The sequence below is a fragment of the Monodelphis domestica genome, chromosome 3 (genome assembly GCF_027887165.1).
Source record: "Monodelphis domestica isolate mMonDom1 chromosome 3, mMonDom1.pri, whole genome shotgun sequence".
NCBI lineage: Eukaryota > Metazoa > Chordata > Mammalia > Didelphimorphia > Didelphidae > Monodelphis > Monodelphis domestica.
In genome coordinates this window covers 13857138-13878347 of record NC_077229.1, presented here as the reverse complement: position 1 = coordinate 13878347, position 21210 = coordinate 13857138, and the positions used below count along the sequence as shown (strand labels likewise).

General features: G+C 46.6%; 1 protein-coding gene across 1 annotated transcript in view; it reads left to right on the top strand.

The window, feature by feature from the left end:
• The window catches only part of MAPK1 (mitogen-activated protein kinase 1), an 85805-nt gene that overhangs the window by 54450 nt on the left and 10145 nt on the right, over window positions 1–21210 (top strand). The window contains exons 2-5 of the mRNA XM_001378172.5: window positions 6247–6429; window positions 10150–10339; window positions 17353–17469; window positions 20874–20988. Of these exons, the coding sequence (XP_001378209.2) occupies window positions 6247–6429; window positions 10150–10339; window positions 17353–17469; window positions 20874–20988 (605 nt within the window). The remainder of the gene's footprint in view (window positions 1–6246; window positions 6430–10149; window positions 10340–17352; window positions 17470–20873; window positions 20989–21210) is intronic.

Sequence of the window (21210 nt, the reverse complement as noted above, 5' to 3'; positions counted from 1 at the left end):
CAATACAGATCACATTTCTTACTTGCCCTCCTATGTGGTCTTTTGTGAGGGGCGAGAACCTCAGCTGATGAACTTGCATTCTTGGCCTGACTATTGTTTGGGTTTAATACATTCCCCCTTTAGTCTTGTGGCCTGATTTGACCAAACAGGTCACTGAGAGATGGATGACGTTTGCTCTTGGAGAAGTTACAGGCCAACAGAAGCAATTTTTTTTTTTTATACAGAGACCAGTGTATTGATATTGAAGGAATTTGAGAGAAAAGAATTTTTATTGTTGTTCAGTTGTTTCAGTCATGTCTGACTTTTTGTGGCCCTATTTGGTTTTTTTTTTTTGTAAAGTTACTAGAGTGGTTTGCCATTTCCTTCTCTGGCTCATTTTACAGATGAAGAAACTGAGGCAGGCAGGGCTAAATGACTTGCCCAGGGTCATGCAGCTAGTGTCTGAGGCTGGATTTGAATTCAGGAAGAGTCTGGTCTTCCTGACTCCAAGCCTGATGCCACCTACCTGCCCCATGTTGGTAACTGGCTGCAGTCATTAGGTAAGTAGTATTGACACTGCAGCTAAAGAAATGAGTGTGAGTCGGTGTTCCTGCTGATATCATGGCTTCTGTGGCTGTTTCCAGTAGAGCTCAGGCTTGTTTGTCACAGACTGGGTGACAGACAGCTCCTGAGTGAAGGCAGCCTGGTTGCTCCTTCTGGTGAGGGTGAGTCTTCTTTTGGCCCAGGCCTTACTTGATGTTGTTGGGATAATCTTGTGGAAGCTTGGATGGTTCTGCTCTGACTGCAGAAGGTTGTTACCTTTTCTGTTCTTTCTCTTGCTCTTCTGCTCTGTTCTCTTCCCACCCCCACCCTGACTTGACCTCCAGGTGATTGTTTTCTTGTCAAGGCTCCAATATTGCTGCCTCAAGAATGAATGAAACTAAACCTAAATAATTAGGCCCAATCCCGTGAGCGTCCAAATAGGATCCTTCTCTGATTCCCGCTAAGGCCCTGGGAACCAAGTCAGCTTCTGACCAGCATCGTCCCAATGAACAATTCCTTCCTCTGAACCTTTTCCCAGATAGAGTGCTGAGGTGTGCCTGAGGTGGGAAGGCCAGATCACCTTCCCTCGCAGATTGCCTCCTCTGTCTTTTCCATTGCTTCACTTATATTCAACCTCTCCCTGCCTTCTGACTACTTCCCTTGGGTCTACAATCATGCCCATAGCTCCCCCATCAGCAAAAAGAATTCACTTCTGCCTCCATCCCCATAGCATCTCCTCGGTGGCCCCTCTCTTCTTAGCTCTCTGAAGACTGGCTTCTGAGCTCCTCCTACAACTGCATTGTTCTCTCCAAAGTTTCCAGCCATTTCTTTTGTTGCCCTACTCAGAACAGTGGCTTTTTCTCGGCCCTCATCCTCCTTGAATGTCTCTTTGCAGCCTGTGACCCCAGCAGTTACCTTCTTCCTCTTCAGATTCTTCTCTAGCTTTATGGGGCAGCCCACCTTCCTGGTCCTTTACGCTCTTTGACAACTCCCTCGCCATCTCTTTTTGCTGCATCTTCACCCAGGCTACACCTGCTGACTGGGTGTCCCACAGGGTTTACCCATGCTGTTCTAAGAGCCTCTGTGGCCTCCACATTTCTAGTCTCTGCCTTCTGCAGTGTCCACATAGTTGGCAGATAGCTAATCCGTGGACACGAGAGAGAAGCTCCAGTGGCTGCCACTTGTCTCTAGCATAAAACACTAATCCCCTTCCTTGGCATTCAGCTTGGCTTTAACTGATCTTTCCAGACTGATGTCACATGGTTTGCATCCCTCATCCGTCCCTTCTCTGTGAGGACATGAATAGCATTCTTTATCATGAGAGCCCTGGAAACATGGTTGAGCATCGCACCGATTATAGGGTTCTTAAGGCCTTCACAATTGTTCACTTTTACATTGTGGCGGTGAAGGAAAGTGGTGTTCTGCTGGCTGCTGAGCAGGTTCGTAGATGAGACAAAACCAGTGTGGGAGATGACTGTCAGGATATAAAGAGATTTTGACAGTTAGGACAATGGGTCAGATCCAATTAGGTGAGCAGATTTAGTGGAAAGTTCTCTACTTGTGCCCTGCAAGGATAGACTGAATGACCTCAGCAGAGTTGTTTAGCCTGAGAAAGAGATGACTTGGGGAGAAAAGAAACCGTGGCAGCAGTCTGGAGGACTGGCCTATGGAAGAAGAGTTAGTCATGCTTTACTTGGCCTAAGGGATCAGAATTAGGAGCAGGGATGCTGCCAAGAGCAGGATTTAGACTTGGTGTGGGGGGGAAACCTTCCTAACAGAGCCATCCAGAAATGGAATGGGGCTCACTTTGGGGGCGCAGCTCTGAGCATGCACTCAGTGCTTCATAAACGCTTATTAAGGTAGAAGTTTTCAAGGAGGATATGTGACTTCTTGAAGCCATCATAGAAGGGCTTGGTTCTTGGTTAGGTGCTGGTTGGGTTCTTATGTTCTCTGAAGTTACTTCATTCAGAGATTCTGTGAATTGACTTTATAGGAACAAGGGGCTGGCTATTTGCTCCCCCCTCCTTTATCTCTTTCTTCTAGGGCTTAGGAGGAAAAAAGCCTTTGACTTTTTCTGTAGACTTTCTTGACCCTAATGTCGATTTAGCTGTCACTAACAGTGTACATGCCTTTCTGGTTTTGGTTTTTTCTTGAAGGACCAAAAAATTGATCTAATACAAATTTATAAGAGCAAGATCTAACTCCTGATGGTGCCATGTGGTGGTGGGTGGAGCAATGCATGTAGAATCAGGAAAATCAAGATCGGCATCCTTCCTCTTGCCTTTACTGGTTAGGTGACTGGCAAATGATGTTGTTTCAGTGAGGATAACGACGTACCCACTTTCTATCAGAACTTCCTTTTTCTAACCCTAAAGAATCTCTACTGTGATTCTCTTTTTTTTTTTAACCCTTACCTTCCGTCTTGGAATCAATACTATGTATTGGCTCCAAGGCAGAAGAGTGGTAAGGGCTAGGCAATGGGGGTCAAGTGACTTGCCCAGGGTCACACAGCTGGGAAGTGTCTGAGGCCAGATTTGAACCGAGGACCTCCTGTCTCTAGGCCTGACTCTCATTCCACTGAGCCACCCAGCTGCCCCCTACTGTGATTCTTAAATGTAGCATTTACATGTAAAGTATTTCTCAAACTCTAAATATAATTATTTATTTTTTTTAATGAAGGAGAAAAACTATTAATATCCACTTGAAAATTGGTTGGATATCAGTCAGAAGTACAAGGTAAAATAACTCTTGGATAATACCACAAGCCCAATAAAGTTAAAAACAGTAAAATACATTTTAAAACGCAGGACTGGGTGGGGGTTGGGGGAGCGGAATAGGCCAATCTCTCCTACTGGAGGAACGATAATCTGGAATAATCTTTTTGTAAAGCCGCATAACCGTGTGCAATGAATGTTTCAGAGGTGCTCTTGCCTTTGCCCCAGTGCTTCTGCCACGGGCCTATACCAACTGTATTATTAAAGGGAAACAAAGATGTATCTGGCTGAAGACTATTTATGAGACTTAACCTCAATCTCTTCCTATCAAGTGAAGCAGGAAGGAGCCTTGCATTTTTCAGATTCTGTCAAAATAGATAATGGTGAGTGCTGATGGAAAGGCGCTATGCCATCTTGTCAGCCTTTGCAAGGAGTTGGGTTTGCTACTTTAATTTAGAATGGAGTCTGGACTTGGAGATGAGCACAGCCGTGGTCCAATTCTGCTTCTCTTGTTAAAATCTTCACGGGCACCCCATTGCCTATTAAATAAAGTCTGTCTCCTAATGCACATTTTCAAGGCTTTCCACCTGGCTTTTGCATCTTTTCTCTCACATTGCTTTCCAGCCAATCTGGGTTACTCACTGGCCTGCTTTTGTATCTTATCTCCATGCCTTTGCTCACAAATATCTACCGTGTCTGTTTTGAAATTCTCTTTCTCTGTTCCTCTACCTGTCTTCATGCCCTAGCTCCTCCAGGAAATTGGCCTTAATGCTTCCCCCAGCAGGAAGTGGCCTCTCCTTGAAATGCTTCCTAGCATGTCATTGTTTGGATCTCTTCTAGTCATGTGGACATATTCACTCACCCAATTCTTCAGGTGTAGAGCTAGGTTTTTCCTCCACCGGACCATCAGCTCTTAGACAAGTGAGAGGATGTGTTATTTCTTTCAACCTTCCCCCTAATAAATGCTTGAATGGAATTGACAAAATCAGATACTCTCAACACAACCTTCTTTCTTGAAGCTCAAAACTCATCTTCAACAGGAGCACAAGTGATGTGTGCTTTTGGAGTTGTTCTGGGTTAGAAGGACGCTGATCACTTTCTGGTTTGGGGAAGGATCGGAAAATCTCAGACCTGTTTTGGTTTTATTGGGATAGGTGAACTAACCAATCTTGGTACTACTTTTGGGATGGGGACCTAAAAAACAAATGACTTCCTGGGGCCTTCCCTTTTCACACATTCTGTAATGCAGTATTATCATCATATTTCCATGTATAATCACGTCCCTCCTGCTCTCTGCCAGGCCCGTGGTGTACACCTGTGTGGGTGGCCCTGTTGGTTTCTAGGTTGACTTTGGCTGCTTGTGATTTGGGCAGTAGACTTGGAAGTTGTGAGCACAGACTTGCGTTAGAGGTAAATAAGAAGTTGTTTTTTGAAAGAAGTATTTTACAGCCTTTCTCGGCAGAAGAAATATTGGCATACTCCATGTGGCATTCATTTTGGCCCCTTTGTACCACCTTCTTTAGGGGATTAATCCCCGATTCCAAGTATAAAGTTTAAGAAATTACTGTAATGGGATTCTCATAGGAGAATATCTGTAGGAGAAAAAGATTTTTTTTAAAGAAAAGCCATATTGTTATGGTTTTCTACAACTGAACTCTCATTCTGGCAGACAGGCCATCTTCCAGTAGGAGAAAGCTGCTTTTGTTCCAGACGGCTGTCCAAGATAGAAGAGAGTCATGAGTCAGGCAGTTTAGGAGTCAGGAAGCCTGGGTTCTAATCCTAAGCTCGCTGGGTATTTTGTGGCTAGTCCACGCCAGGCAACCCCCCAATCATCTTTCAAATTCATCATACTCGAACACAAATCTCACCATGTCACCTTCTGTCCAATAAACCCAAATGGCTCCCTGTTACCTCCAGGATCAAATATAAAATCCTCCGCATGTCTTTTATGACCCTTATAATCTGCCCCTCCCTTCCAGCTGGTGCCTCCCCCCCCCCCCCAGTCTTCTCACACCTCATACCCCACCAGTCCTCTTTGGCCCTGTGACACTGGCCTTCTTATTTCTCAGCTAAGCCGCTCCATCTCCTGGCATTCCTGTCTGTCCTCCCCATCTGGAATGTTCTTCCTCATTTTCCTCTCTGCCTCCAACTTCCCTGGCTCCCTTCAAGTCCCAGCTCATATCTCCCCTTCAGCAGGAAGCCTTTCTTGTTCTCTCTGTTGCTTACCTCCCATTGGCCTGCCCGGAGCTTGTCTTGAACATGCTTGTTTGCAGAGACTCCTTCCTTAGATGGTAGCTGCTAAAGGACAAGGACCACCTGTTGGCATTCTCAGTGCCTGGCATGGAGTAGGAGCAGAATAAATCCTTGGTGTCTCACTGACATTTCCTCTTTGGACTTTTGTACCCCGTGAAGCAAATGAGAACAAGAAACGCTGAGAGCATTCTGAGGGGTCCAAGCCTTTTAAGTCGAGACCAGTGGGCGGTGTGGCTGTGCGTGGTTAGGCATCTTTCTTGGGGACCTGCGTACAGGGATGGCCGATAGAAGGAGCCCCGGGGAGTGGAGGGCTTGTTTTTGAGGACATGAAGGCTGGCAAGTTGCCCCCCATTTGTTTGAGGGATTGCTCTGGAGAGCTTCAAGGAAAGGCCAGCGAACCACTTACAGAGAATGGATCAATGAGCTCTCATTAGGGGGTCAATTATCATAGCAGGTACTTAGGACAAGGACAAAAACAAAGCAGTCAGGGACCGCCAGGGCCCAGACAGTCCTGTACGCAGCACCAAAGGTAGCAATTCCTGTGCAGGCAGCCATTGGGCTGGAGAAGCTCCCATTCTGTGCTGCCCCTTTGCCCTAGAGTGGGTCGTCTTCGGGAATGAGAGACGCCTGGGGGTGGCCGTGTTAGGCACTGTCCATGTCACCCGGGACAGGAGCTTTTTCTCCTCGGCTCATCCATGATCTGAGCCCCGTGCTGGCCCGGGCCGGGCTTCTCACATCACTCCTCTCTCTCTTTCAGTTCTGCGTATGACAACGTCAACAAGGTCCGCGTGGCCATCAAGAAAATCAGCCCCTTTGAGCACCAGACCTACTGCCAGCGGACCCTGCGCGAAATCAAGATTTTGCTGCGCTTCCGCCACGAGAATATCATCGGCATCAACGATATCATTCGGGCACCAGCCATCGAGCAGATGAAAGATGTGTATCCTTTGTCCCAAGGAAGGCAGCCTCTCCAGAGGTCTCGGAAGGCTTCAGCCATCCCCCATTTTCTGGGAGGACAAGTGCGGCCTGGAACAGGGCCAGGGCCAGGGCCGCCTCCTCAGAATCCCCTTTCAAGTTAGCATTCTTTTTATGGAAGGCCCGAGGCCTGTGAGCTTGATTCTGCAAGCCTTCTTCATTCCTCTGAACTGCTCAGCACTGATTCCTCCCAGAACAGCGAGGTTCCATCACGTTCATGCCCCATTGTCTCACTGCTACCGACAGACATGCTTCCCCTCAGTTGGCAGTCCTTTGTTATCACAAAAGGGGAGCCCACAGGAGTTCTCCCTTTCTGTCCTTGACTCCCCGGGATTTCTGGATTGAAGGATATGGGCATTTCAGGGCAGCGAGGTGGCTCAGTGGATAGGGAGCCAGGGGGTCCTGGGTTCATTTCTATCTGGCCTCAGACACTTCCCAGCTGGGTGACCCTGGGCAAATCTTTGCCTAACCATTACCTCTCTTTTGCCGTGGAACCAATACTTGGTATTGATTCTAAGAGAGAAGGTAAGGACTTTTTAAAAATAAAAATAAAGGAAATGGACATTTTACATCTGAGGCTCGTCGTAAAGGTGAGGTGACTTGTCCAGGGTCACACAGATAAGTGTCAAGTGCAGGGTTGGAACGGAGGCCCTCATCCTCTTCCTCCTCTTCTGCAGACTGGATATGGCTGATAGAAAAAAGATGGAGGTTGGATCCTCTCCAGTGGTGGAATTCGTAGATTGGACTGACATAAAACGAAGGTGATGACCTAGTTTGGTATATCGCTGCTAGCCTCACTTCCCCCAGGCTGTTGTAGGAACCTCGTTAGTGGGCTTCCCATCTCAGTTCCCATCCCAGGCAACCTGGCTCAGGGTTGCCCGAGTGATTTTCCTAAAGCCTAGGCCTATCCCTGTCACTTCCCTCCCTGCAAAATGTCCCTGGCTCTCTCACCTCCACGACCAAATCCCAGCTCCTTGTCATTCAGGCCTATTTCTCTCCTCCCTATGATCTGTGCCCTAGCCAAATTGGCTTTTAGCCTGTTCCCCTGTGCAGCACTCTCCTTCCAGGCCCTGTGCCTTTGCCCAGGCTGTCCCCCAAGCCAGGGGTGCCTTCATGGATCAGTTGTGACACATCATTCCTGTCTGAATCCTTTCTTGTTCCCTCCAGCTGCTGCCACAAAGGCTGATGTTAAAGAGGAGGAAGAACACTGGGACCTGGAGTCAAGAAACCCTAAATCTAGACTCAGCCACTTTAGGGTTCTGTCTGCCTTGGTTCCCTCCTTGGTAAAATGGGGATAATAATAGCTCGGCCTTCCAGGGTTGTGAGGACCCAATGAGATTCTCTGTAAAAAGTGCCTAATTAGCCCAGTGCGCAGCGCTGGGAGATATTCAATCAATGCTTATCCCCTTTCCCCACCTAAAGCCCAAATGCAGAAGGATACCACCTTTCCTTCACTTGAGAGTTCTCCTCTTCACCCTCTTTATCCTAGGGAAAAGCAGGACTTGTCCCCCCTCTGCTGAATATTTTCTGGCAGAACACTGGCTCCTTTCCAGCCTCTGCGACTCCAAGAACAGGCTGGCTCCCTTCTCTAATGGCCGGGTTCTCCGGGCTGTCGTAGCCTGTGGCACGGGCCAGAAATCATTCCCTTTCTCACTCACAGGGCTCATGGAGGGGAGCCATGCCAGCGTTTCCAAAATGAATTGGGATGCCTTTCTGCAGGGGGGCCAAGTCTGAGGGTATTAACTACTGCTGGGGGAAAGGAACTGCAAGGAAGTGCCTAGTGAGATGGAAGAAGTTAGCTGCTTTTTAGACTGACAAATTGCCTTCCTTAATGAGTGTCTGATATGGTTTGGGGGCAGTTTGGTGGCCCGGTGGACAGAGCCCTGGGCTTGAAGTCCACAAACCCTGAGTTCAAATCTGGCCTCAGACAGTCCCTAGCAGTATGACTTGTACAAGTCATTTCACCTTTTTGCCTCATCTGTAGGATGGGGACGATAATAGTACCATCCTCTTAGGGTAATTGTTTGGATCCAGTGAGATGGTAATTGTAAAGTGCTTAGCACAGAGCCTGGAATGTAATAAGTGCTATATAAATGTCAACTATTGTTGTTACTAGCTTATTCAAGAAGGAAAATGCTTGCAGCAGAATCTTGTCACAGAACCCTCATTTATGTGAAAATGTCACAAGGAAGAACAGGCTCCCTGAACACTGTCAGGGAGCCACTGGGGTATTCCCCCACCCTTTCACCCTCTGGATTTCAGGAAACCAGGCCCAGGGGGAGCGGAGACCCACAAATGCCCGGGACTTCAGAGACCATCTGGGCCACCTTCTAGATGATGAAGACCCTCCTGGGGCATGCCTGACAAGCGGTCCTCTGGGTCTTGTCTGAGGATGCCCATGAGGATGGGCACTGGGGGCAAAGGGGAGGCCCCATGATGCCAGCCCAAAGCAGCTCTGATTATAAAGTTGTAGCCTGAGCCTCAGCCTGCTCCTGGGGCTGCCTGCACTTGGTGCTGAGTGCCGGACCTGGAATCACAAAAACTTGAGTTCCAATCCTGCCTCTCCCACTTAGCAGATCTATGACCCCGCTGGGCCTCAGATCTCTCCTCAGTAGAGTGGGGTTATGTAATCATATCTGCGAGAGAGAGTTGTGAAAGTCATTCGGTCAGATGAGTCTCCATCACATTGCAGAATCCAAAGGGCTCTGTTTGGCTGGTGGCAGCAGGAGCGTGTGGAGGTGGCAGCGTTCCTGATGTCGTCTCTCTGGCATTGTTCTCTGGGGCTCAGGGGAACAGATCAAATGGGGCTTTTGAGGGACTGGGTTTGGCTTCCCTGCCACCCCACCCCAAGGAGATGATATTCAGATGTTTTAAAGAGATTCTGGGAAGTTTTTCTGACTTTACCAGGGTAGAGGTGATTTCTTGCCCGTCCTCTCCCCTCAAAAAATATCATTTTAAGGGGGCAGCTGGGTAGCACAGTGGATTGAGAACCAGTCCTGGAGATGGGAGGTCCTGGGTTCAGATCTGGCTTCAGCCACTTCCCAGCTGTGTGACCCTGGGCAAGTCACTTAACCCCCATGGCCTAGCCCTTACCACTCTTCTGCCTTGGAGCCAATACACAGTATTGACTCCGAGACGGAAGGTAAGGGTTTTTAAAAAAAATATATCATTTTAAGGGGAGGTGGAGATAAGATGATAAAGATGGTCACCAGGAGTTAAAGGGCTTCAAAGTTTACAAAATCCTTTTACCAGAACTTTTTCAGGTGTCTTACATGTGTATCTCCATGGAGTGGCCAAGACAGGCATCATACTATGCTATTTTATAAATGGGGAAACTGAGGCTGGCCATGCTTTGACTCTCTTGAGTAAAAGTAACCTATTGTATTGAAAAACAGGCTGTAAGTGTTCTCTTTTCCAACTGCTGTGCCAGGGACCTAGTTACCAGGGGAGATTTGGCACACTTTGTCTGGAGCCCTTCTTTCCCCCATTGCTCACTCCCTGTGATGAGTGATTATATTTATTGGTCTGCCAACAGAATGGAGACTCCCTGAGGGAAGCGCCTGTGTCCTTTCTAGCTGAGCTCCTGCAGCATAGAGCCTAGGGCGTTCCCTATCGTAGATGAAGGGCATTGTTGCCGTGATGCTCTCATGGGAATCTGTATCTTTTCCTTAATCCGATGGTGCAGATATATCGTACAGGACCTTATGGAAACGGACCTTTACAAGCTCTTGAAGACGCAACACCTCAGCAATGACCACATCTGTTATTTCCTTTACCAGATCCTCAGAGGTTTAAAATACATCCATTCAGCCAACGTTCTGCACCGTGACCTCAAACCTTCTAACTTACTGCTCAACACCACCTGCGATCTCAAGGTCAGTCAGTGGCATCACCCCTGCACGCCTCGGCCCCTCGGTCAGGCTTTCCGTGGGCCCTGGACTCCTTTTGGAGGGGTGGGCAAAGTCATGGGACACTTTTCAAGACCTGTCAAACTTTTTTTGGTATGAAAATATTTAGCAGAGAGTTAGTGCCCATTTCACCGGCTCCGGGTCCTCATGCCATATGGAGTCATCCGCTCACCAGAACTGGGACGCGATCTGCATGGGTCTCATTTTATTCATCTATGTGGATGTCTAGAAGTGAAAGTGTGACACCAAAGCATATGTTGGGAAAGTATTTATTGAGCACTGGCCTAAGTGCTGGGGGCATACACATAGAGGAACCCAATGGTTCCTGCTCTCTGAAGCTCCCAGGCCAAAAAGCAGAAGTGGCTGCAACACCTGCCCTCCAGTTCTGAGGGTGCAGATGATATGTCTTCATTGGTGCCATTTCCACTGGTAAAAGATGGCTGTTTCTGACATTGAACCATGGATGGCACCAAAGACTCAGTGGCCAGAGCTTTCTCTTCTGAGCCATAGTAGCCTTGGGGGCACCTGTGAGGCAAGTACTACATCATACCTCTGTAAGGGATGATGGGAGCTTGTGGGAGGAGGCGTGTGATTGCAGTGGCATGTCTTGTCACACACACACATACTACCCTTAGAGTTTTTAGGGGTTTTGTGGGTTATTCTGCTCCAGAATTCTTTTTGAGGGTATTCTATAGTTTTTTGGAGGGTAGCATGGTGGAGATTGGGTAGGTCTATGTAACTTCTCTGCCATCTTTATGACTTTAAAAAATTGTCTATTTTATTTTTTCCATTTGCTTATAATAACTTAGACATTAGTTTTCTAAGCTTTAAGTTCCAAATTCTCTCCTCTGCCTCCCCTCCCCTCTTCCTGAGATGGTGAGTAATTTGATCTAGGTTATGCATGTGTGATCGTGGCAAAAGATATTCTGCTATTGGTCATGCTGTGGAAGAAGACTCCTATAAAACAAAGAAAATAGTGCCCGTATGATTTTGAGAAGCTTTTCGTACCATGAACGTAGGTTACTGCTAATACAAGTGTTGTCCCTGTCAAATACTGTTGAGAAGACACTCGGCCTCGCAAGGTAATTGCATTTGTGTCCAGACTTCTTCCTGAAAGTTTCCGTCTCGTGGTTTCTGGCTCCTCCTTACCTCTCTCAAGGTCCAATTGACGTTCTGTTCTTTGATCTTGGGTAGGCTTCTGTTGCCCCAGCCAGTCATCACTGCTGGCCACTGTGGAACTGAATTGATCTCTCTCCTTTGGGCAATGGCAATGGCAATGGCAATGGCCACTTGGTCTTTTGAACCCACTTGTGGCCAGGGCATCCTCCTCATAGAGCCTTATTTTCAGGCAGGACTTACTGTCTCAGCCCGTCTTTGCAGTTACCCCCCTTGCTTCCCACTCTTCCTCTCAGGGGCAGCCCCTCTCTCACAGCCTTGGCTATTGCTTGGTACCATTTGTTGTAGTCCCTCATGGGATGGTCCTTGGTTTTCCTAGCTCTCCCCGTAGGGCAACACTGGGGGCAGATGCCTCTTCCCTGCCAGAATTAGCCTTGTGCCTCCTGCCTACTTAGGTCTGATGTCAGAAAACACATTGCTGACCGCAGGGTTTATGTTTCTTCCACATCAGGCCTTTGATAGTGAAAAGTCATGAGACGAATAGGAATTCCCCAAGCTTACAAGAGAAGGAAGGAAAGAAAGATGGATGGATGGATGACACACACATAGAAGCTGCCAGTCAGACCGAAAGTTTGCTGCTTGTGTGATGTTGGGAAGCTCTTAGTATTTCTTAAAAAAAACTTCTGTCTTAGTGTCAGTTTGAAGACAGGAAGAGAGCAAGGGCTGGACAATCAGGGCTAAGTGACTTGCTCAGGGTCACCCAGCTCAGCAGTGTCTGTGGTCAGTCAAATTTGAACCCAGGACCTGCCAACTCTAGGCCTGGCGCTTTTCCCCTGTCCTATCCAGATGCCCCACGCTTCGTATTTCTAAGGTGGTTTAGAATAGTTTAAGTGTATAGTACAGCCTCATCAGATGGGGACGGTGGAGCCCTGGCTGAGAGGCCTTAGTTGAGAATTCAAGGTGGGCATCCCAGAGGCCAGTGATAGCTGTCTGCGCAGTTATTCTAGGGGCCTGGGGAGTGTGCGAGCCCCCCGGCTTTCCTTCACGCATTATGATTTGCCTCTTAGCTGGCTCGGGCTATCGTCGAGGAAGGACTTTCCAAGGTCTCTTGATTGCTCGTGGACTCATCTGCTCGTTAACCTCCTAGCGGCGGGTCATGGCCAGCCATTTGGGAGGGTGGTGGAGGGGCCGAGGTCCAGCTAGGGTTTTCCTCACGGAACGTTCTAAGCACAGAAGCCAGAGGCCTGGAACAGGTATCAGGTGTGCTGCTCCTCCCCACGGCAGCGGCTTCTGTGGATTCATTCCTGCCCCAACAGCAGCTGCCCTGTGTGACAGTCCAGCACGTGCTGGAGAAACCTTATGTCCTCTCACAAACCCAGATAGGGATGATACACAGTCTCCCATAAGGAGTACATTCTGACCAATTTCTGTGTGAGTCACATGGCTGTTCCTGGCCAGGGACATCTGGAGATGACTCAAGCAGGAGGTGGCCTTCGAGATGGGCTCTGTAGGTGGGAGAGGAACTCAGCAGGGAGAACACGAAGGGAAGCACGATATCCCAGGCAGGGCGGATGTGCTCCAAAAGGCACAGGGTGTATGAGGGACAGTGGCCAGCAGTCCACTGGGGTGGATACAGTGATATCGGATGGAGGCCGGGAAAACGGGGAGGGGAGAATCAGATTGTGTAGTGCCTTGATGCCAAGCAGAGGAACTGGCACAACTAGAAAACCTGAACAAGAATGCTAGAAAAGTCAGTTAGGCCAAGTACAAGGGAAATTACTTCACTCGGACTGATAAGGCTTATTACCTATAGTCCATACCCAGTGTGGTCTTTCCTTAATATTTGCCAGTTTTCATGATTATTAAATGTTATCTGGAGAAAAGAAACTGGGAGGCCACTGGGTGGTGGTGATAGTTTTTCCCAAGCCTTTGAGAGATTGGTTTTTTGAAGATTGATTAGATTTCTTCTCAGCCACAAAGGGCAGGACAAGGAGTTAGCTGGGAGGCGAAAGGCATAGATTGTCCAGTTTGGCTCGACAAAAGGTCAAACTGCTCGTTAGAGCTGTCCAAGAGTCAGGCAGTGGGCTGTGTGTGCACCCTATCCGTCTACTCTAAGTGAGGCCTGAAGGACAGTTTCCTGGGAATGCTGGAGAGGATGGAACTTCTGAGGATTTTTTCTTCTCTGAGAGTCTGTGGAGTAGCAAATTGGAAATGATGAGCCCTGTAGCCTGGGAGTTGTCCTTGCAAAGGCTGGAGACCATTTCTGTTTGGTGCTAGGGTGGGCTTCCATGCTTCCGGGAAAGGTTAGGCCAGGGGACCACTAAGAAGACTCCAGTTAAGACTCTGTGATTCTCTGGTAAATCCAGAAGTCACTTCCCCAGGCCTGAGAAGACAAGGCCACTTGAGTCTCTTCCTCTAGCACCAAGACCACACGTCCCTGAAGTCTGGAGAAAGTAAAGCGAGAGGCTTGGATGTCGTGGTCTCTGTGTGGCTTCAAATCCCACGATTTTAAGTCAAGAAGGGGAGCCAGATGTGCAAAGATTGCCCCTGGCTCTGAAATGAATCAGCCAGTATCTCCTGAGCACCTGATGTGTGCAGGCCCTGTGCTAAATAAACACTTGAGATACAAAGACAAATGGAACAGCCCCTGTCCTCAACGTGTATATATAAGAATAAGCATGGTCTGGAGTCAGCATCCCGCCTGGAGTTACCTGGAGTGGGCTAGTGTTCACCCACTTGGCCCCCGCTCCGCTGCTTTACATCGCAAAGCAGGAGCTCCAGGGATGATGCATGCACTTCCTTTAGTCTCGGGGGTGAATTCAGGAAGGCCCAGCTGTTGAGGTTCACATCTGTGGTCTGCTGTAAATAGAGAAGAGCAGATCAGGGTTAGCTGCTGAGAGGGCCTGAATGTCCATGAAGCTGAAATGCAAGTCTGTGTCAGTGGCTGTGGGTTTCAGTCCGTGACCCTGAAGGCTTTTCCAGCCACAAGGATTCTTTGAAATGAGGAAGCTCCATTCTCATGGATTCTCCCATTTTCTGCATCAGGTAGTGATTTGGAATTATGGGTTGGATTTCATTGGTAACTAGGACTCTTCCCCTCCCCACATCCCTAAATGAGCCCCTGCTCCCTCGGTTACCTCCCAGAAGGGAATAAGTTACTGCTATCTTCAGATGTGAACAACAGGACTCACTATCTCTCCTTGGCGCTTATCACATTTTCCCTTGCGTCATCCTGTTGCCATCTTTGTTATGACATTCCCAAAGGCTGTATTAGGTTCTTCATCTCTCATCTCCTAGCACTTCTTCCCCTAGGGTCTGCCATTGTCGGCCCTTCAGCCTATTTAATGGAGCTCTCCAGGTGAATGAGCTCACCTTGCTTTTCCTCTTCCCCACCCTTCCCCTTGTGGGTGGAGCTGGGCCCCACATGTTCTTTCATTTTCAGGAGGTGTTCCTCTGAATCTGTTTGGGCGCGCCAGCTACATTTGGCGACTGGAGCTGTGGTTGTGTTCACTATGAACAGATCATGTGGGAGTGTCATTGATAAGTCTGGGTGGAGAGGTGAAAATTTGTGCAGGCCCATGGCCAAGGCTTCTCTCTCTTATGCTTGTGTTTTGATGAGTACTGTAATTTAAGTGGATTTGCTTTTGGTTTAAGAAAAAAACATACACACACAGATGTACTTCAACCGTTAGAATTGGCTGGTGGTTTTTTCCTCCTTTTTTTAGCTTTAAAACTTTTCTTAATATTGGCCAGATTTTAAAAATTGGGTTTGTCATCACAATTATTGTGAGATTATAACCTGATGAACTTTTTGCAGAAGAATTATAGAATCATCTGGTTTTTTTCAAACAAATTAATTCAAAAAAAGAAAATGGATAATGGCTTAATTATTCTCCAGATCATAAATAGAAGTTTTATTAAATTTTCCTTCTCTTATTTTGAATTAAAACATTTTTTATTATGAAGCATTTTTTTCCCCTTTTCCAAAAAAGGAAAAAATAAAATCTCAATAAGCATAGTTAAGCAAAACAGAATTGGTCACGTTCTGAAATGTCTTGTTCTGCATATTAGACCCTCATGTCTCAGGAGGGATGCTTCATTCTCAGTCTTCTGAAATCATGATCTGTCATTGCACTGATCTGAGTTCTTCTGAATTGTTCTCCTGCTCTAGCCACTTAATCCTGCATTAGTTCATACAAGTCTTCCAGAGTTTTCCCAAAACCTTTTCTTTCTTCATTTCAGTCGGTCAGGCGATCAAAAAACATTAAGCTACTACTTTGTGTTAGGGGATATGTGCAGTATGACAGCACAACTCCATTCTGTTCTATTCCTGTGCCATCCTTTGTTCTGCCATTCTCGTGTTGATGGGTTCCCCTTTAGTTTCTGATTCTTTGCCACCACAAGGAAGAGCTTCTAGAAATACTTTTGTAAATAGGAGACCATTTGGATCTCTGGGTTATTGGAGATTTAATTTCTACAGTTATGGACTTAGTAGTGGTCGCTCTGTATTGCTCCAGGTGAATTTTGTTGTTCTATTTTTAATTCCATAACAATCATTTGATAGTTTGGTATAGGGTTGAACAAGTAGGAGAGAACTTAGGCTATTGATTCACCTTGACCATGAGCAGTTTATAGTCTTCTGCTTATTTAAGTCTCTTTGTATCCATGTACTTGTATATATGTGCTTCCTTAAACTCTTTTGCCGGGTTTTTATTGGTAATAGATGTGCTGACTTTACTTTATATCTTGCAACCAGGCTGAAGTCGTGTTGAAATTAATTTTTAGCTGATTTCTTTTGAGTTCTCCAAGTAAACCTTTTGAAAAAAAGCCATAGAACTATGTTTCTTTGCCAGTACATGTCCACGGCATTTCTTTTTCTTGTTTTACTCTTATAACCACCATTTCTAGCATTCTATTCCATAGAAATGGTGATAACGGACATCCTTACTGCCAGCTTAGTTTTAGATGTTTACTATTTAGCATGTTATGGAAAGATACATCTATTTCTGTTTTTTCTAATGTCTGTAACAGAAACGAGGGGTTGTGATTGTTGTTATCAGTATGGTTCTTTATGTTTATAATTTCCCTAATATTAATTTAACCCTACATTCTCTACCCTGGACATATGGTATGATCTTTGCAATATGTTGCTGTAGCCTCTCTGTTAGTATTTTATTTTAATTTTTAGTGTCAGTGTGCAGTAGATATATTTCCTTCTGTCTTGATTCTCCCTGTTTAGGATGTTAAGACCATGTTTGTATTATCAGAGGAGCTTTAGCACTGTCTTCTTTATTTTTGCACAGTTTGTGTCATTTTTGAATTGGTTTTTGAATATTTAATAGAATCAACTTATTAATCTAGGGGTTTTTTCCCTTTGGGAACAAATTTGTGTCTTGCTTGATTTCTTTTTTCTGAGATTGGTTTTTAAAAATCATTTCATCTATTCATTTTGCTATTTTGTGTTTTTGTGAATAATCACAAATTTACCTTATTAACATATAGTTAGGCAAAGCTGACTCAAATGATATTCTTCATTTCTTCTTTGTGTCTTGTGGTTTCTCCTTTCTCAGTTTTATTACTGATTTTCATTTCATTTTCTAGCGGAAATGTGAAGATTCCCAAAGGTAGTGACTGCGTCCAGTTTGAATGCTCTACAGCCTCACTAAATCTGAACTTTTCCTTTCATCAAAGGGCACTGCCGCTCCCCTGGGTTCTGTTCAAAGAAAGCTTGATAGCATTTGTTGTGATTCTCCAAGACTTGGAAGCTGACCATTGGGGGACATTTATCTGGCTTCCAAATGTAATCTCGGTTTGGTTAACCATCAGCTGGCTATTTAATATTTTGGCATTTTTGTATCCCTCAGATCTGTGACTTTGGCCTGGCACGTGTTGCAGATCCAGACCATGACCACACAGGCTTCCTGACAGAATATGTGGCCACACGCTGGTACCGAGCACCTGAAATCATGCTGAATTCCAAGGTCAGTTCACAGTTGAGCATCCCACTGTTGTCCAGTGAAAATTGAAAAGATACCCAGTTTCATCAGTATGGGTCCTTCTCCTTAACTCTATGGTTAGGCCCATCCTTGCTCCCACCACCCCTCAACCCCCCGAAATGGCTTCTGTCTTTATTGGATGGGCCACAGCTTACGTTTCATTGATGGAGTCTCCAAGAACCCAGAGTCTTTACCATGCGGTTATGAGCCAATCAAGGAGGACATTTATGAGGACAAGTCAGAACCAACACATTTAGGTTCACAGAGAAGTAGAACTCCCCCTTCTCCCTTTCTTTCCATAACCTTCAGTGACTGAGCCATGTGGCAGCCTGGGCTCTTTCCCCTTCTAAGCTATTGTCTCTCCTTCTGTTCATCAGTGATTCCCATTGACTTGGGGCTGAGATGCTCCATGAGAGGGAAGGGAGAACTAGGGCTTAGGGAGCTCATCTCCTGGAGATTTCCTTTCCACACCCCAAATCTGAGGCAGCAGTTGCCATAGTTACTTCTTATTATTTATAGGTAATGTGTATTGTTAGGGAAGCGCAGTTATTAAACACCTACCTTACTGAGTGCTGCAGAAAGACAGCCCAGGCCCCTCGAGGAGCTTACATTCTAATGGCAGAAGGGAGTCTAGCACACTCCCTGGCACATAGGAGGCGTTTAACAAGAGTTGATTCATTGTTTAACACCACAGGATATCAGTGAAAATGTTTCAAAATGAAGGTGACCAGCCCGTTCTGAATTCCTGATCCAAACCTACTCCCCTCAGTTCTGCTCATAGGGGTCTCCCCAAAGTTCTCGGAATTGTTCCCGTTTGTCAATTCTTAGAGTCATCCCCTCATACATTCTTTGCCGTTTGTTCTGTGATTCCCTACCTGATGGGGAACTACATTGTTTCCAGTTTTGGTAAATGCTACTACAGTCTGGTATATCTAATCCAGTCTAATAGCTACCAGGCCTGGGATGGCCTCTGCTCTGTCTCGGACTTCTTTGTGACATATTCCTAGGATTGCTGAGATAGCGGGCAGTGCTGTCTAAGCAGAGTTCAGATCATTTTCCAGGACAGTGAATGAGTGCTCTGGTGTTCCTGCCTTTGGCTTTCCAGAAAGCCCCCAATAGCTCCCTCTCTCGTCTCTTGTTCTCCTTACTGATCTTGGGGCCTTAGGCTAGACTCTTCCCAGTGGTGGAATGAGCATTCCTCTTACTAATGATCTGGAGCACTCTTTGAAGTCAGCGTTCCTTCTTTGGATACTCTGTTCATCACCTTTGACCACTTCGCCTTTGGGGTCCTTCTTCTCTGTTTGGATCAATTCTCTGTGTATCTTTCTCAGAGATATTAAATGTGAAGGTTCTCCCATCAGTTGACAGCCTCTCCTTTGTGTGTGCAAATACTTTTACATTTTTTTAATACTTGAAATTGTTCACATCTTTCCCTTCTGCCTCTCACTTAAAATTCCAGTTCAGTGAGACAAAATAGAGACTTAAGAACTCTGCCAAAGAATTGTAGAGAGCCTTTGGTGGGCAGAGAACTGGCTCAGTGCTAGTGGGGATGCCATGACCTCCAAGGAGATGAAGACCCTCTCTGGTTCGGGCCCTTATTCACAGGAGGGTATCTTCTTGGAATCCAGTGTTCTTCCTTTAAGTAGCTCTCTCACCCCCATGATAAAACACAGGCTCCTTAGTGTGAGACCGCAGGCACCTGCCTCCCCGTCGAGCTCTCCCCTCTGCCTGTTTGCAGCCTTTTTCACATTCTACTTCTTCATGTGCCCTCCGCTTGGCAGCCGCGAGGAACAGCCAACCGGCTCCTTCACTTCTCCATGCATTCACACAAGCAGCTTTCCTGGCCTGGAAAGGATCTTTGCTGTTTAGTGATTATTTAAGATACAGTAACTGATTCTTCTTGGGGCTGGTATTTGATGGTCTGGTGGAGCTAGATGAAGCTACTATTAGTGAGCACGGTACGAGGTAAAGATGAGTAGAAGTCCTACTGAGCTCACTCACTCACTCTTTCTGGGCTGCGATATCAAGGGGTGTTACTCAGGAAAAGGGGGTTCCCCTGTTAAGTAAGTGAGGGAGAGTTGAAGGGCAGTCTCTCCTATTGGGTGATGGAGAGTACCCCCAAATCCCCTTGCCCAAGTCTGATGGCTCAGCAGGGGAGGGGTCTTGAGCAACACTAGAAGTCAATGACTCCCTCAAAGCTCCTTTGAATAACTCTAGAAAAGATCTGACGGCGTTTTGAATATGTTTAATAGATGTTAGATATAAGGAAGTAGGGAGTTGGAATGAGGGAATCGGGGTCCCTATTATCCATGTCCCAAAAGGTCCTTCACTCTGTCAGCTTCGGAGCCGGGCAGAGTTTCACCTTCTCTTCCCACTATTTTTCATGCTAAGCTAATTATTAGAAGGGTCAAGGAATAGCAGGGAAAATGCAGTAGGCAGGGGAGAGAGTCGGGCTCTCCACCCGAGAGTCCAAGACCCCGCAGGTCCAAAGAGACGTGACACTCTAGATAGATGTTCTCAGAGGTACAATGAAGTCAAGTGCTCTTCAGGAGAAGTCCTAGAGTTAGTCACTGGTAAATCCTCAGTTGGTTGGCTCTCGCCAAGATTTCCAGCAAAGAAAGTGCTTCCTGCCTCCTCAAGTTCCTCTCAGAGCTCCCCCAGGTTGTCCCTCTTCTCCCATGATCCTCTGTTACTCTGGCTGTCAATCATCTCTTCTTTCAATGTTCAATCTTTTCCTTTGCAACCTGCCTTTACAGCTAGTTTACTTAAATAATCCTTCTCCTCATATGAAGCCTTTCCTGATGCCCACAGTTTAAAATATTCTCTCCTTCCCCAAATGCTTCGCATAGGCCTTGCCTGGGTCCCTCCCTCCCTAACTCACGGCTGTTAGACTTCTCTTAGCAGAACGGAGGCTCCTTTGGGCCCTTCTCTTTACTTTGCACATAATAGGCACATAAGAAGCATTTGTCAAATTAAATTGTCTTGAATTTAGAAGGCATGAGGAGGGTAAACTCTCAGATTATCTTGAGTCAATCTCTGTGATGGAGCCTTGTGAGCAGAAGACCCAGATTCGAATTCTAGCTTGATCTGACAAGTTCCTGAGAACCTTTGGCTGTCACTTTCCCTGTCTAGGTAAGCACCAGGCTGATGGGGAACCAGAGTGTGTGGAGTAGGACTTCTTCCCCCTTCTTGGCCCTTCTCATAATCAGGTTTGTAAACAATCAGAGGAAACGCCAAACTTCGGTTAGAGATGAGTGAGAATAAAGTTGTCACCGTTTTCTCAATTCCAGTTCACCGAGGGAGGGGGAGCCGCTGTGTCCTGGAGGATGCCAGCCAGCCGTGACCTCCACGTGGCTAATTGCTTTCCCATCCTCTCCTTTACCCTCCAGGGTTACACCAAGTCCATTGACATCTGGTCTGTGGGCTGTATTCTGGCTGAGATGCTCTCCAACAGGCCCATTTTCCCTGGAAAGCATTACCTTGATCAGCTGAACCACATTCTCGGTAAGATTTGGCATGTGGGCCACGTTACCTCCATTGCAAAAGCTTTGCTGATTTAGCTTGCCTGTCCCATCTCTTTTTAGTCAAAGCCCTTCCCTCCAGTGAGGCAGCTGGTTCTGTGTTCTAGCCAGGAATCGTCATGGGTTTTCACTTTTTCCTGGTTGTCGCTAGCTTTCAAATTCGTTGTGAAAGAAAAGGGGAAGTTGCACCCATGGGAAATGCGGT